Source organism: Rissa tridactyla, chromosome 2, assembly GCF_028500815.1.
Source record: "Rissa tridactyla isolate bRisTri1 chromosome 2, bRisTri1.patW.cur.20221130, whole genome shotgun sequence".
Lineage (NCBI taxonomy): Eukaryota > Metazoa > Chordata > Aves > Charadriiformes > Laridae > Rissa > Rissa tridactyla.
This window is the reverse complement of record NC_071467.1, coordinates 148,599,105-148,615,111: the sequence shown is the minus strand read 5'-3', so window position 1 is coordinate 148,615,111 and position 16,007 is coordinate 148,599,105. Positions and strand designations below refer to the sequence as shown.

General features: G+C 39.1%; 1 protein-coding gene across 21 annotated transcripts in view; it reads right to left on the bottom strand.

Annotated features, from left to right (window-relative positions):
• The window catches only part of KIAA1217 (KIAA1217 ortholog), a 356,360-nt gene that overhangs the window by 109,286 nt on the left and 231,067 nt on the right, over positions 1-16,007 (bottom strand). For 10 of the 21 annotated variants that reach the window (XM_054190034.1, XM_054190041.1, XM_054190045.1 and 7 more), the window contains one exon: positions 412-492. The exons of 9 other annotated variants lie outside the window; for them this stretch is intronic. In XM_054190034.1, the coding sequence (XP_054046009.1) occupies positions 412-492 (81 nt within the window). The remainder of the gene's footprint in view (positions 1-411; positions 493-16,007) is intronic. 2 more of the 21 variants (XM_054190048.1, XM_054190050.1) reach the window with 1 other exon arrangement.

The window sequence follows — 16,007 nt, the reverse complement described above, 5'->3', positions numbered from 1 at the left end:
GTCCTTAACTTCGCAGCAAAACTTTTACCCCTTAAACCAGTTCCAAGTAGGTGTAAATACATAAATAAAATTAGAATTGGGACAGCTGATAGGGATCACTTATTTGTCTAGGATCTCCCAATGAATTTTGGTGGATTTCAAAGCATCTAAGACAAGAGTGTGGACTTCATGTCTATCACGCCATTAAAGGAAAAGTCAGAATTAAAAATTGTCAAAGGATGCACATGCATCACACTCCCATATGCAATTAATCTATATGAATGACACTTCGCTGCTGTGAAATACAGAGGGAAAAAGCATGCAGATCCCTATTTATTTGAGAATGCTAGTTGTGAAACAAGACACACATAGTTATAGGGTAACAAACTCAATCCACAGCAGAGTGCAGAAAAAAGAAAGTACAGTACTAACTCTCTGAGAGGATTCAATTTTCATCAAGTACCTTTGAATGTCAAGTTCTGAATGAAGGGAGACCAACATGCACTGCAAAACCTGTGGATCAAAGAGAGAAAAGAAGGGAAGGGGGAGAGATAATTGTTAACAGGAAAAGAAAATGGAGAACAACAGAAATTAAAAGAGAATAACCTATGCATACTGAAAGTATACTGAGGAGAGGAGAGGGAGAGGGAGAGGGAGAGGGAGAGGGAGAGGGAGAGGGAGAGGGAGAGGGAGAGGGAGAGGGAGAGGGAGAGGGAGAGGAGAGGAGAGGGAGAGGGAGAGGAGAGGGAGAGGGAGAGGAGAGGAGAGGAGAGGAGAGGAGAGGAGAGGAGAGGAGAGGAGAGGAGAGGAGAGGAGAGGAGAGGAGAGGAGAGGAGAGGAGAGGAGAGGAGAGGAGAGGAGAGGAGAGGAGAGGAGAGGAGAGGAGAGGAGAGGAGAGGAGAGGAGAGGAGAGGAGGAGAGGGAGAGGGAGAGGGAGAGGGAGAGGAGAGGGAGAGGGAGAGGGAGAGGGAGAGGGAGAGGGAGAGGAGAGGAGAGGAGAGGAGAGGAGAGGAGAGGAGAGGAGAGGAGAGGAGAGGAGAGGGAGAGGAGAGGAGAGGGAGAGGAGAGGGAGAGGAGGCACTGAAAAATAATGAAGGAAAGGCATATGTGGCAGGGAACAATATGATCTATCCATATGTAATATGCAATATTCTCAGGACCCTTGCTGGACTCAGTTTGGATGCGCTATGTGTGGTGGTGTGCCAAAGAAATGGAGAATGTTCTAATACAAGAACAATGGCGGAGAGTTGAGCCACACAGATTCAAATATATATCTAGCAACCATTTCTGATGAGAAATGGCAAAATATGCATTCTTCCTAAGAAATTATACAACTCCTGGCTGGAGTTAGCAGCAGTCATTACACCTCTGTGTTGGTTTCACACTTACTACAGAGACATGGAATCCTTCAAGCAGAACTCAGAAATACTGTATTACTCTTGATTAACCATAACTTTTAAAAGAATAAAAGATAAACGATGGTATGATTAAAAAGTATTCTCCAATCATCTCTCTCTACTATTCTACATTTGATCTTAAAGCACACAGAATGTGAAAATGTGCTAAAAGGGGTTTAAGGGCCAAAAAAACCCAAACATTTTTTCCTCCCACAAACATTTTTAAGATTCAAAATGGAGTGGAAATTGCCTTCTGCCGTTTGAGTCCTTATAGGTAGAGGTCCTATATTTTCCTTAATCTTCGTTTGCCTGTGGGGTAGACGTGGGGATAAAAGAGATTTTGTATAGTGCTCTAAACAATCTTCTCTGAGCGATCGATTCCTCCCTCAGCCAGAGTCACGCTCCCACAACTGCTGCTGCCCCGTTCAGAGCATGCAGCTATTCATACCAGGCAAAGAAATGCAACTGCTTTGATAACAAGGACATCATTGTTAAAGAATCTTATTTAGCAAGTAATTATAATGCCAACATCATAATTAAGAAAGTAATTCAAAGAATCTTTTGAATTTTACAAACCCAGAGGATATGAGCATATGAGAGCTGATTCTGGGGACGAGATAAGCAACACATAAGTATGCTGTGATTTTTCATGTTTTTATTGATTGGATACTTTGGAAGGGCAGTACCATTTTATTTAAAGAGAACAATAGATCATTTTTCTTCCTATGATAAATGCATCATTTAGAATTGTTCAAGTAAAATGCGATTTTTACAAATAAGCTATTTATGCAAACACAGTACAAATTAAATGTAGCCTTCCGGCAACAGCTGGATAAATTCCAATTCCAAACCACAAAGACAAAACAGTCTGTTGCTAATGTCTCAGTAATACTGAAACTGTATTAGGGTTTCTCATGTTTTTATAATGTCACCACCCCACACACGCAAGCCTGAGAAGTTCTATTTGTCCTTTAATTAAACTATTCTCCTGATTATAAAGAAAAAAGTTATGGATTCTCTAAGGACTAAATCCCATCTCAATGCCAAATATGTGAGACTTCCAAAAGAAAAACTCATGCTGCATGTTTGGTTGATATTCAGGTATCATTACACATCAAGACCACACTTTGGAAGGGACAGTACTCTGCACAACGGCAGCATTAAAAGAGTGCAATAGCTGCCCTCCCTAAAGCCATTGCACAGGATCAACTTGAGCTACTTGGTTTCGTCAAATCCTGTCACCTCACGAGGAGTTACACCTGTGTCACTTTTCTCTGTACTTTCCTACTCCCAAAGGAAGTGAAACATCAATTCTGACCTAAGGGTGGGTAAGGAAGTAAGGACGCTTGACAAAACCAGCAACATTTCCCACCCTCAATCCAGGGGAAATGCAGGCTGTGTTCTTACCTCTCCCCCTCCTCTTATCATAACATGGTATTTATTTTTATTTTAAAGCAAGTGGATAGATGAGGATTTGCAGTTAAAATACATAAAACTAGTCCACCTCAGGCCTTCACAGTGTTACACAGCAAACTTCAGATCACACAAAAAAGATCCAGACATGCCAACATGGGAGAAATATAATCAAGACCATTACTGCAGCCCACGTAAAGACCTTATTATGAATGAAATTTGAAGACATTTGGGTCTGAATCCAAACCTGAAGCATGGCTTCCTTTGGAACTTTCCAAAATATTTCTTAACTTTCTATATTCCTTTCCAAACTCAACACCACACTGATGCCTTCATCAGCACTCTGATGACCTCAAGGGTATTTAAAGAGGGAAAACAATTATGATCTATTTCTTCCTTTCCTCCTAGATTGTAGGGGCGTATTATTTTTTTTCCATCTGTGGGCATGCATAACGATATATATAGTCCACAATGATGGGAAATGAATTCAAGGAGAGCTTTGCAATTTCCAAATGCAGCATGGACTGCAATCTTGCCCACCCCAGGGACAGATTCCTGGGACAATCCCCCATCTCCTGCTTCCCTCGTCGACACCATCATTGTTCCAGAGAGGTGAGGCATCAGAGCAAATACCTGGCATGAGGGGAGAAACAGGATGTTGGAGCAAATCCCACAAAAGATTAAAAAACCCTGGACTTGACTTATAAGACATAAAGGGCTGTAGAGTGCAGAACACTCAACTAATGTGCTCTGAGCAACCTCTGCTGGCCAGCAGATAGGATCCCATGCCTCCTCCTAAATGGAGTTGTACAGGGCCTGTGATTTCATTCCCATATATGAGAGTGCAGATCCTTAGCTAGCTTAAATAAACATTACTTGACCAGCTTGAACAGCATGAGGACAACCTATAAAAGGTGGGCCTGTCCCAGTGAGCTGTAAGAATGACTGGGATTTCCACCGTCTGTTACCAAATACCATGAGAGCAGAGAGGCTCCTGTTGAAACTAGTGTTAAGTGCTCATGAGTTGTGAAAGCAAATAGCCAGAATACAGGAGGAACCAACTCTTGTACCAACTCTTGCAGTTAAAATACATAAAATTAGTCCACCTCTGGCCTCCACAGTGTTATAAAGAAGATCCAGACACGCCAATATGGGAGAAATATAATCAAGACCATTACACATGCAAAGAAACAGATTAATACAGATAGGCAGACGTATAAAAGTATTATGGAGAAAATCAACAGAAGAGCATAAGTAATTTCCTCTGTAAAAGAGGGGAAAATGTTAGAGGCTGAGGAGGAGACTGGAAACATGAGACATAGCTAACAGAACGGTTGCAGAGCCTCGCTAATGGCAAGTATGAGCAGGATGGGATGTTACATGGAGAAAAACTATTTTCAGAAGCCAGTCTTTATTGTAATGAGAAAGGTACCAGACAAAGGAAACAGCTGCCAGACATGTTGTTTTTGAACTTTAAACCTAAACGGAGTGAGCGGTGGCCCTGGAAAAGGTGTAGAAAGCCAAGAGTCACGGGAGGAAAGCAAAGTTGCCAGGAATGTGCTGAATGTCATCAAACAAAGTCAAGGGAAGTCTGGTGAACACCACTTGTAAGGTAGTACCCGAAGGATTAGCGTGCAGTAACTTAGGGAGGACAAGGATTAATATCTTGGGGCTGACTGACTGTATTAGTCATTATCCCAGGGCCTTCAAAACAAGGGTGAATGAACTGTAAGTGTGCCTTGTGGGATCTGCTTACCAAGCAGATCAAAGGAAAGTATTCACCATTTTAAGCAGGATCGGGCCTGTTGAAGACTGAAATTCTAAGTCTCCAAAGGAAAACGCAGATGCTTGAGACATTTGTGTTGATGATTTAGCAGGAGACATCTGTCCCCCCTGAGTCAGTCTGAAATAATGTCACAGAAGGGTGTTAGGAGCGCAGTGTGCTCCCACTGTGGGAATGCAGCACTGCTGTTCTCGCCGGCAGTGACGATGCAAGCCAAAGTGCCTTTTCATTGAGGTACTGGCAGTGCTGCGAAAGTGGAGAAATCAAGGAGCACGTTAAGCTTTGCCCCTTTTTTCAGTCTGTGTAATATGCCCTTGATTTATGCTTCTGATGGATTTCAAAAGGGAAGTCCTTACAAAGGCAGAATACTTTAAATACGTTACATTTATTGTGGGTCACCCAGGAAGATGACACAGCTGCTGAGACAAGAAGTGGCTAAAATCAGAGAAATGCCTGGGTATGGTATGAAGCAAGGCTGGGTTAGCCAGGACATTCTGATGCCAATTAGTGCTCCCTAGGTTTACAGTTTCTGGGTGAGATCCTGCAGAGACATGCAATCAGCCGATGCTGGAGGGAAACGATAATGAAAACACAAAGGGCTAGAGATGAGTACGTAGATGATGATATACAACTAAACGAGATGCTGACTCATAAGCCCTCTTAAACAGCTTGAAACTGAAGGAAGGAAATGAGGATCAACTGCCTATTTCCTGTGCACAATGGTTTTGTGGGGAGGATGCAAGAAAGTGATATTTCTCAACAATGCTGGGATGGGAAAAAGTCAGGATGGTAACTCAGCTGGGTTCAGGCCAAAGAGGTTCTTCCAACAGAAATTTTAAGCGCTCGAGTATCTGCCAAAGAAGGGAAAGGGTGAAGTCTTTCATCACGTGAAAATACAGAGTCAATGTACAGGATCAACTGCAAGCAATCCGCAAGACAGCATTTAAGCAACTGAAAAAACGGAGATAGCCAATGACAAATGGTTCAAAAGGAAGCACGGAAACAAAAAGACCAGTGAAACGTGAACCAGGAATGCAGTCAGAGAGATGAGAACAAAGGAGGAGGTCTGCACAAAACATTAGGACTTCTTATGTTTCAGGATTTACGTTTTCCAGCACACACTACATCTACAGCAACCCTCAAACTGTATATGTTCTTTGGCTCCAACTCATGCTGAAATGTTGAAAATGACACATACGTTAACTTGGCAAAGTCTTTTTTCTTTTAATTTCCAAACAACAAAAAAGTGAAGGGTCTCCTCTTCATTGATGTTTTTGTCTTTTTCTCAGTTTTTGTCAAAAAAATCCTAAAAACTTGTGTTGAATTTCATTTTAGTGAGGGTTATAGCTAATATTTTATATAATTTCATATAATATTTAATAAAAATTAAAATCAAACAACTAGAATCAGATAAATCTTAAAACATCTCAAGGGAATCCAGATCATATTCCAAACCATACTTTTTTAGAGATATAAACCAGTTACACCATTAAAGTAAAAAGTAGTCTGGTATTCAAGAGGTCCAGTTCTCTGGGGTCACATAGCCTTCCTCCTTTTGCTGTCTCTCCACCCATGTGGAGATGCTATGTTGAAGCTCCGTATTTTTGCACTATCTCAACAGATATACAATATTGCATCTATACTCCTGTTCACGAGCAGTATCAAGGAAACGCATAACTTCTTGTTCACCCTAGATGACTTATAAGTTTAGGGGTTTTTAAGCAATATCCTGCAGGGTACTGTATACTTCAGTCTTGGCTCCGTCATAGATTTATGCTTAAAAGTATATAATTAAGCATATAATTAAGAATAATCATATAAGAAGTCCGTAAGACTATTTTCATTAACAAAGTTAGGCATGAACTGATCATTTGGTTGTTCTAGGGCCGTAACACCTACAGTGGCAAGCGCTCATCAGACTCTGCTTTCCACATTTCAAATAAAAGTAACCAAGGAAATAAATAAAATAAGTTATTCCTGTATTTATGATTTGTCTGTCCCCTGCTACAGTATTTAACTATCACTGTGCAATGCAACATGCAAACCCAGAGTGGGTGTTGCAGGCCGGAAAAAAATATGATTAGGTCTTGTTTCTCTAAGGTAATCTGAACCTGGTTAGAATCTATGAGTCTGAACCTGCACCACTCTTCCGCGATGCTAAATTCTGTATGCAAAAAGCTTACATCCTACAGACATGGAGAACTGAAAAAACATCATCTGAAAGCCTCAAAGTTGGTTGCCTGATGAGGCATACGAGTCTACAAGGAGGTACCTTAACGCATCTCACACTAATTCTGTTAAGATTTGCCGGGAACAGAGAAATTTTGAATTAGGGGTTCAATTAGGGGTTTTCAGCCACTGACGTGCAATATCTGAGATATCTGGCAGTTTAAATACGGATTCAGACACTAAACTTTACTAAGTTAAATGGCGAGAATATTGTCTCCCATTTTGCTGTGTCTGTCCCACAGTTAGGAATGGGGATATTTAAACAAACACAGTATCTTTGTTTCCAATAGCCCATCTCTCCTATTATTCATTCCCTTCCTCCTATTTTTATCATCTCTTCTTGAAATCACAATATATTGCTGAAGATAAACAACAAAAAATACTATGAATCTTTATAAAAGAATAAAGAAACGATGACCTAAGAAGGAAAAGATTTTCATGAGCTGCCTCCAGTATTTTGAAAAGTAAGTAAGAATAATAGAGAAAATATGTTTAAAGAATATAGCTGTTTCTCACTCTCATTTTTCTGCGGTATTTTTCTCTCAACTTTATTTAAACAACTGGCTGACCTGGTTATTCACACAATAACCATCACTGAAAAGCACAGTATGGTGTATGCAATGACAACTGATGGTCTACTGAGAACATCCTCTGAAATGCAGAAAAACGCGTGGCCTTGTCATCTTCCATAGCTCAGAATTAATTGTAATGTTTCTTTTATAAGTTCTTTCTTTTTATACTTGGTTTTGGCCTTCGCTGTTGATTAAATGTACCTTATTTTCTAGGCTGTGATCAGCTCATCCAATTAAACCTTACAAAAGCTACTCAAAGTGATCAAAACTTGGATTATTTCCTATTAAAAATCATAAGGTTACAGGAGTTGCTCCTCCCTCCAGTCCAAAAGAAAAATAAAATTATATGGTACTTATTCAGAGGAAAGCATAAACAAAAATGTGGCTGTGCACACGTGCTGTTCCACCTTTCTGCTGAGTTCCTCCATAAGACACAACAACATTAATGGACAGGTTTTTTAACGTCTTAAACCCCACAACTCCAAATGATGGGAACTGCAGGTCTCTGCCAAAACCCACCCCATTTTTACTTCATTTATGGGCTTCGACGGGCCTAATTTCTTTTAAGAGCAGAAACAATTTACAGAATACCCCTCAAGGGTAAGAAGAATCAATGCAGAACTGTAGCAGCAACGCTATTCCTTAGTGGGTGTTCTCTTACCAATTATTTCTTGATATATTAAAGCATTGGTAGAAAATTTTCATTAATCAGAATTCTCTTAACAGCAGGGAAATGGGTGAATAAATTTGGTTATGCTCACTTTAAAAAGCATACAGCAGTAATCTTCCAAAAATGCTCTAATCCTTTCCCCCGCCAAAATCCAGTATCTTTAAAAAAAAAAATAAAAAAATCCAAAATCCTTTCTTTTTATAGCAGGTCCACAAATATGTCCAGTCATAGCTTTCTATGCTCCGAGAGTTACCAAGCTTTGTTTCCCATTTCAGTCCTTATAAAACCACTTTTCTTGCCCTTGACCCACCATGTAAAACAGAATTCACAATACCTATCTACCTTATGAGGCTTCTGTAATAATTAACTCATGAACAGTTTCTAGCACACTGTAGGGAAAACTGCTATAGAAAAGCATCACATTTATACACCACATTAAGTTTGCTCTTAACCTCTTGTAAGGATCACAGAGACTCAGCACAGTTGTGAGGTTTTGTTAACCACAGTCTCCTAGATTTTCTCTTAGAAGACCTAAAACTTTGAACTACAACATCAAACATAAAAAGCCTTCCTGTCTTATTATTAACTGAATTTATTACCTTCCAACCCTTTCTTAAACACATACCTGTCATCTACACAATTACAAGAGAGATATGAGCTCAGAAATGCCTTTGTGCAGCATATACCAGCTTACACTTGAATAGTATATAGAGTAATTAGAGTGGAATCCAGCTGAATAAGTCAGTCTTATTATATCATAATATCAGTTATCTCATATTAGTGAGATAAATATTAAATACATGTAACACTATACACAAACAGTGAGATTCTGCAAGGTCCTGAGTGAATCCTGGTTTTGATACAATCAGATATCACTGCTATGATACTAGGGGCTAATTCAAACCAGCCAACATTAGCTTATGGAAAATTATCTTGACATCACTATTACAAAACAACACTGTAAGTTTTCATTGATAAGGAAATTCAAATTTTCATTTCAATTTCAGATTTTTATATATTTATATACAAATGTTACATATTGTTCAAATGACCTTATTGCAATATGTTTTATTACCTATTACAAAACCTACTTCTTAAAATTATCAACTCACATTTAAGGAATCCAATGAAAAACCAATATTCAACAAACTATAATGTCAGCTCATTCATCAGAAATGTCAGTTCAAATATATCCAATTTGGAAACAACAGACGGATGCTACTGGCTTTACAAGCCTTACAGAGCAGGGAATAGAGCTAGAGTTGGATTTCAAGAGTTGATGTCATCATTGTTCACAAGCCAGCACAGGGCTTTAAAGCTGAAAAGAATCTACAGCATATAAAATGGTTTCCAACTTGTAAGGGGTCCAGGCCTCGCGCCAGCGGATAATAATTTGCAACACAGCTTAGGGTTTTTTAGAAGAGAAAATGGGGGAGGGGATGTAACACATTCATGCAGAAAGGAATGTGCAATTCCATCTTCTTACAAAGAGAGATGTCTTTCTAAAATCTTGTTCTCTTACATTGTACATGTCCTGTCTTCAAATGTTTAAACATTTCCCAAGTTGGGATCTTCACTTCTTTGTTCATCAAAAAGCTTTCTTTACGGTTACAATTCTAGCACCGCTCATAAATGACAAAGTATCAAAAATTAAGAGAAAGCAAGCCTAATATGAGCCAATAGATGTATTTTTAAGATATCAGAGGGAGATGCAGTAAAAAGAGTATGCACATTTGAATTTTCTCTTTGCTGATTTATTTTTAGCAGATATTCTTAGAACTGCTGAAAATTTACCGAATCAAAGGTTAAAACTTCAAAATGAAGTAACCTTTAGTATACAAAACCAGATGAGCAGTACATAGTTTCTTCTGCCTTTGCGTGAACACTCAATGACCTCATATTCCTCAGTGCTTTCCCTCCCCTAAATTCAGCAAAAGACAATGTTATCTGTTTAAACAAAAAAGATACACACAAAATTTGATAAAGCTGTGTCTCCGTCTCGTCTAACTACATGGCACAGTCTTCACCAGCCAATAAATACTGTAGCCAGAACATAATGTGGGTTTGTACTTGAGCATTATCCATTTGCCTGGTCACTGAAACTGCGAGCACGTGTCCCCCGTGATTTAGAGGTATGCACACAAAAGGAATCCTGCCTCCGCAGAAGCTCATGGAATGCGTTTTGCTACAGGCACTAAAAGAGGGCCAGGATTTCATTCCTACAGTGTTACCCTCTTTTAGTGTCTCTAAGCCTTAAAATGGATTTGAAAGATTCAAAGTGAAGAAAGAATGGGTTCTAACCTACTGTTCTTTCAAGAAGTTTCTGAGAATAATTCACTTTCCAACAGGTGATTCTGTAAGAAATGACTTAAAAAGCAAAACATACGAGCAGTGGTCCTTTTTTTATGTGTCTGAACGTGGGTGAAGGTGCCTAACCTTATGAAAATAAACGTGTTGATAGACTCCTACAGAGATTCTATGGTAGTTTTTGCCTGCTCTATCTTGGTGTTATCTTGGAAACTAGAAAACGATTACGATTTTGACCATGGAGCAATACTTACATTCTTTTTTTGGGTCTTTGCTCCTCATCATTCACTTGCCTATTTTTGTTGGATAGGAATAAGTCTTTATTCTCCAAACAGCAGTGAAACACATATTCTCTATTTCCAAACATCAAGACATCCTATTCTCGGATATAACTGTTAGTAAGGAAAATTCTGTGCATGGCAGGTTACAGCATCTAAGTGTGTATTGTAGAGGTGCATTTTTTCCCTTCAGTGTCCTCAAAAGATAATCTTCTTGCTTGCAACTTGCATCAGTTCTGACTGAGAGAGAAGATGACCCTGAGATATACTCAGCAGTCCTCTACTACTCAACATGCTGTTCACAACATAAAGTGATGACGCAGCCATAGTTGGTTTTGGGAATAATCTCCAGATTGACTGGCTAGGAAACATAGCTCTTATTCCCACCCGCACAGAAAGGAGATACAAAGACAGTTTATGTTGCAGATAATAGCTGTATGACAAATATTCCATACTATAGGATCTTTCAGCAGATTGCTGCAAAAGACAGACTGAGGAACTCTTCTTTTCTTTCCTTTTTTTTTTCTAATCCTGAAGGTTCTAGGCAAAAGTAATTCAAAACTGAAGAGAGATTCTGATCTGAGTAACTCAAGAGGGAATACTAAGTTCTCATGAAGATGTGAAAATATTCCAGACTTCTATTCACATTGACTGCATTACCCTAATATCCCTTTAACCCTCTTAAACGAGTTCCCATCATCAGTCATTTTCTCTAGTCATTGAAATTCCCAGAAGCATCATTATTTCTCTATTTCTAAAAATCAAACAGAAAACCCAATCTGACAATGAAGGTGCATTAAGGAGAATTCTGTGAAAGCAGACGTTAAAGGGAGTTCACTGAAGGTTAGGTAGTGTAAGAAAGCCAAGTGGAAAAAAAAAAAAATCTAGCGGATGATCATATCGGCTCTGGCATGCATTGACTGAGCTTTCAGTTCTGCTTATCTCAGGAACTGAATAAATGGCTAGTAATTTTGATAGTATCCAATAAGGCAAGGGCATAAGTTGTACAACAATGCTGAAAGAAATAAATTTATGTTTCATTTTTCTGAAGGAACACTGAATTATAAAAAGAAATAATCATTTGATTATTTCAGATGCTATTAATAAATAAGCTCATGTCATTTATCTTTCTGCCAGAGTTCTAACAGGAGAAGAAATGAGGGCATAGCGGAAGGACCCAGTAGCAGCAATACCTAGGTGGCTCTTCTGATCCTCTGATTGTAATTCAAGAAATTTATGATTCCACAGACACCTTTGGGATGTGAACTGAGGGACTGTTTGTTGATTTTATAAATAACGGGTTAGATTCCTTCCTATTACCTTTTTATAAATTTACTTTTAAGCTGCCCATCTGGAAAACTGGAAGCTTTTAGGAACATTCTCATGGAGGAATTTTAGGTTGTAAATGGTAATAGCTGTTAGGGCAGTATTTGCTGAATCGCAGAACTCAGAGGTGTGAAGTTGAAATGCATTTGGCCATTTGTTTGTAGGACACAGAGCTAATTCAGTATCAGATCATATGATCTATAAATGAATGGTTTAAAACTCTATAAAATTGTTTTTTCATTAAAAACTTAGGCCCTTGTTTAGGAAAGGTTTGACTGATATGAGCAGACAGAGCTCCCCAGCAGTATTGCTTATGCTGAAGATTACAAAGGTAACTTCTGTGTAGAAGGAAAACTGAAATTGTTCTACCATGAAAAATGAGAGAAAGGCAGATGGAGAAATAAATAATACGGAGAAAAAGAACATAAGTGAAGAACATCCAGAAAAGTATGTTTCTAAATTAGCTAGATAGTCTTCTTTCTTCTTGCCTGAAAAGCAAATGAGAAATCAAAAAAAAAAAAGTTTTTGTGGCCTAAGAGTACAAAAAAACACAGATGTCTTTAAAAGCATTTTGTAGACAATGTTAATTTGGAAAGACACTCTCCCATCATGAACCCTTTCAATCTAGTTAATAGAGCCTGCATGTCCTGTTTACACAAAATACTTAATGGAAACTTGGAACAAAAACTATTCTGAAAGTGGGCACCTCTCTCTCTATGCCTTAGTAAATACTAGACAAATAACAATAATGTATGGTCTAGAATGAATCCTTATTAGATAGCATTTAAAATGGGGGGGCGGGGTGGGGGAGGGACAGACACAAAACAGTACTTACCCTTTGAAAATGTTCTTCTGAGGATCTACGATAGATACCAGCTTATTAAAGTCTGCAACACCAGCTACAGTATTTATTGTGCAAGGACCGAGAAAGGTCTGTTAAGAACGTGATCCAAGTAATAGGTAAAAGAGTTTGCAAAGTTCTGTTACTTTGTCAAATGTATACCCCAAGCAAGCAAACAAACAAACAAACAAAGAAACCCTACCAAACGTTAACCTTCACAAGGTGAATGAACTGCTTTTCAGACGAGCTCTCAAGCTCCGGACCACACATTAATATAGATGGGATACGCCTGATTTCAGTTGCAGGGTTGACAAAGGCAAGTAGCTCTCAGCCACTTTGAACATCTCAACTCCTTGAAACTGAGGTCATAAAAGCCATGTTACAGCTCTGATAAGTTAAGGTGGCGACAGAGCTCTCCTAAATTGCCCCACACTGGGCAGTTTGAAGGAGGCTAGGAGCAGTGTGGGAGCACAGCTCCAGCCATACACCCTTCATATGCCAGGTGTCACCTGGAGAGCTGCATGTGTCCAAATCTATAGGCAAATCTCCAAGCAGCAGTTTTTGCTAGCTCTCAAACTACTTGATTCATGTTGGTGAAGGGCAGATCATCAAGAGAAACAAGGACCTCTGGCCCATAGCACAGCAGCTCTTCCAGTCATGGCCCCTGTGATGGCATCTCCTCAATTGTACTTGCATGAGTCACTTGCATCAAATGTTGCAACTGCTCATATGAGAAAATGCTGTACGGCAATATACAGAACAGATTTAGCTTCATTTAATTCCCATGCAAGAAGAAAAGTCTGTCTTTTCTGTGAAGAGCCAGGTCTCTCTCTAGATTACCACAAACCATACATGGGCCACAGCTAAGAACAGCTGACAGACCATACCTAGCCTTCACATAAGCCTTATGAATTATCCTGAGTGATTTTAATATTTGTCTTTTTGTCTAAAAGGAATTATAAAGCAGTATTTAGAAAGTGCAATCACAATGTATTACAGCACCTGAGAAATTCTTCTAAGTATCTGCTCTTTTGGGGTAAGATAAAGTGCATCTCTTCCATAGTCAAAACTGATGGCAGCACAAGGAAGGGAAAACCAGTAACTGTGTAAACTTAAAAATCTCTATGGTGGCCATGGAATAGGGGCATCAGGGAGGGCAACTCTTCCTTTGGGCAGCATAATTTGCAAAGACTATTTTCTTTGCCAGAAGGGGGTCTTCCACTTCTTTATCATGGGGTATGAAATAGCAATAAAAGTAAACTGATAAAGACCTGCAGAAAATGCTATGCAAATTGCTGCAAGTACAGTCACAACCTACCACCTCAAAGTGCTGCATTCCTGATGCCTGAATCTGCTATTTCACAACATCCTGTATTAGCAGCAAAACACATTTCCAAATTGTATCTCTCCATTTTGAGTGTATTCTTTCAGGACCAGGCTTAACTCATTAGAACTAAGAAAATGCCTAAAGGCAATTTAGATTTCCTCTGCCTATTGGAAAAACAGAAGCCTCACAAGAAACCTTTTATCAGTGTGCTGCTGGGAAAAAAAAAGCTAGGAGGCAGAAATGGGATAAAATCCTTCTAGACCTTCTTACAGTTGAAAATTGGCCAATTCAAAGAATAATTTCTAAAGCAACAGACCATGCTTCATCTCCTTTCCAAATCCTATTTTCTGGTTAATAAATATGACCTCCCTAGTAAGTACTACAGCTTTCTTAAGGCGCTGTGGTTTCAAAAAAAAAGGAATTTTAGTAAACTTAATTGCAAATGAAACACATTTCAGCATTAAAGTATAAAATGTTTGCCAACTATGTTTCAGGCTATCATTCTTTTTCTTGATTTTCTTAACTGGAGTGGTTCAGAAAAGAACACAAAAATTCTTGCTGTGAAGTACACATTTTGCTGGAAGGAAGAAGTCAGCTATTCACATAGTTGAATTCAGTGGGCACAGAGCTGATGCAAAAGCTAAAGCAGTAATGCTCTATGTCTATAAACTGCGAACAAAAGCTTGGAACTCTGAAAATAAGTAGCTTGAACAGTCTGGCTTCTAAAATAAGAGTCACCAAAATGGCGTTAACTATCAATTATTAGTTTGATGCCATGGGGAATAAAAGAAATAATGTGGACTACTACCAGCCTTTACTTTGAATTTTCAGTGGCTGTTTTGTTTCTGACAAAGAGGCCTCACACTAATATACTTTAATTTACTTGCTAAATAAAGCATGTAGACCCCATCATATTATTTACACTTCAGCTGTAACTGCCTGCGTTATCCAGGACCAAACAAGACAGGCCCAACCTGCCAATAAATATTCAGATCTTAGAGAAGAAAAGAACTGCTTACTATTTACTAAACTGGAGACTAGGTAGTAACAACAATGTACATGAACTCAAACAGAGACATGTTTTGGTTCTCAAATATTGTCAAGCAGTCAAATTCTGCTAGCCTAACTCCTGTTGAGCACCAATTAATCCCACAGTAAACCTCTCTGAATTTCTAGCATTGAAAACAAACAAACAAAAACAAAGTCAGAGTGCTCACAAGAAATGATCAAACTACTTTCAAGTAGGTGGAGGTGCAGCTGGTGGTGTCGGATGTTTAGGGGATTTCTTCTGTATATATTGTCTTCATAGTTTTATATCTATATTTTCATCATTCATTATTACCTTCATACTCCTCCCTGTATTTGCTTCAACTGTTGATTCTTAGGGCCATGTCTTACCCGTACAATACTGTGAAGACATGCAAAGTAAAAATGTCCCATGCATCTGGTGGCTGCCCATTCCCATAGACGACTGAGATAAGGGGAGAGGCTTGCCACAGAAAGTAGCACGTTGGCACCCGGCGTGTGAAAGTGACCCTAATTTTCAAGATGAATTGCTATTTTCTCTAAGGGTTCACCCTTGCTAGTAAATGATGCCCCCATGACAGCTTTCACACTGAGAATATTCAATGTTCAATGCTTTGCATCGCTCGGTTTCCACTCTGATGGCACCTGGTGTACCACAGGAGCATGGGCATCTGGGGAGGGAGATGCCCGTAAAAACTTTATGCTCGGTGCTGAAAATACACGGGGTCACACATAGCAGTTCTACAGGAAAGAGTGATCTCAGCTAGTTCTGCCTGGCAAGCTCTACCAGACGTGTTTGTGAGGAGGCCCCCTGATTTGTAAAATTTTCAAAAGATGCAGATACAGAACACTCTGTTAA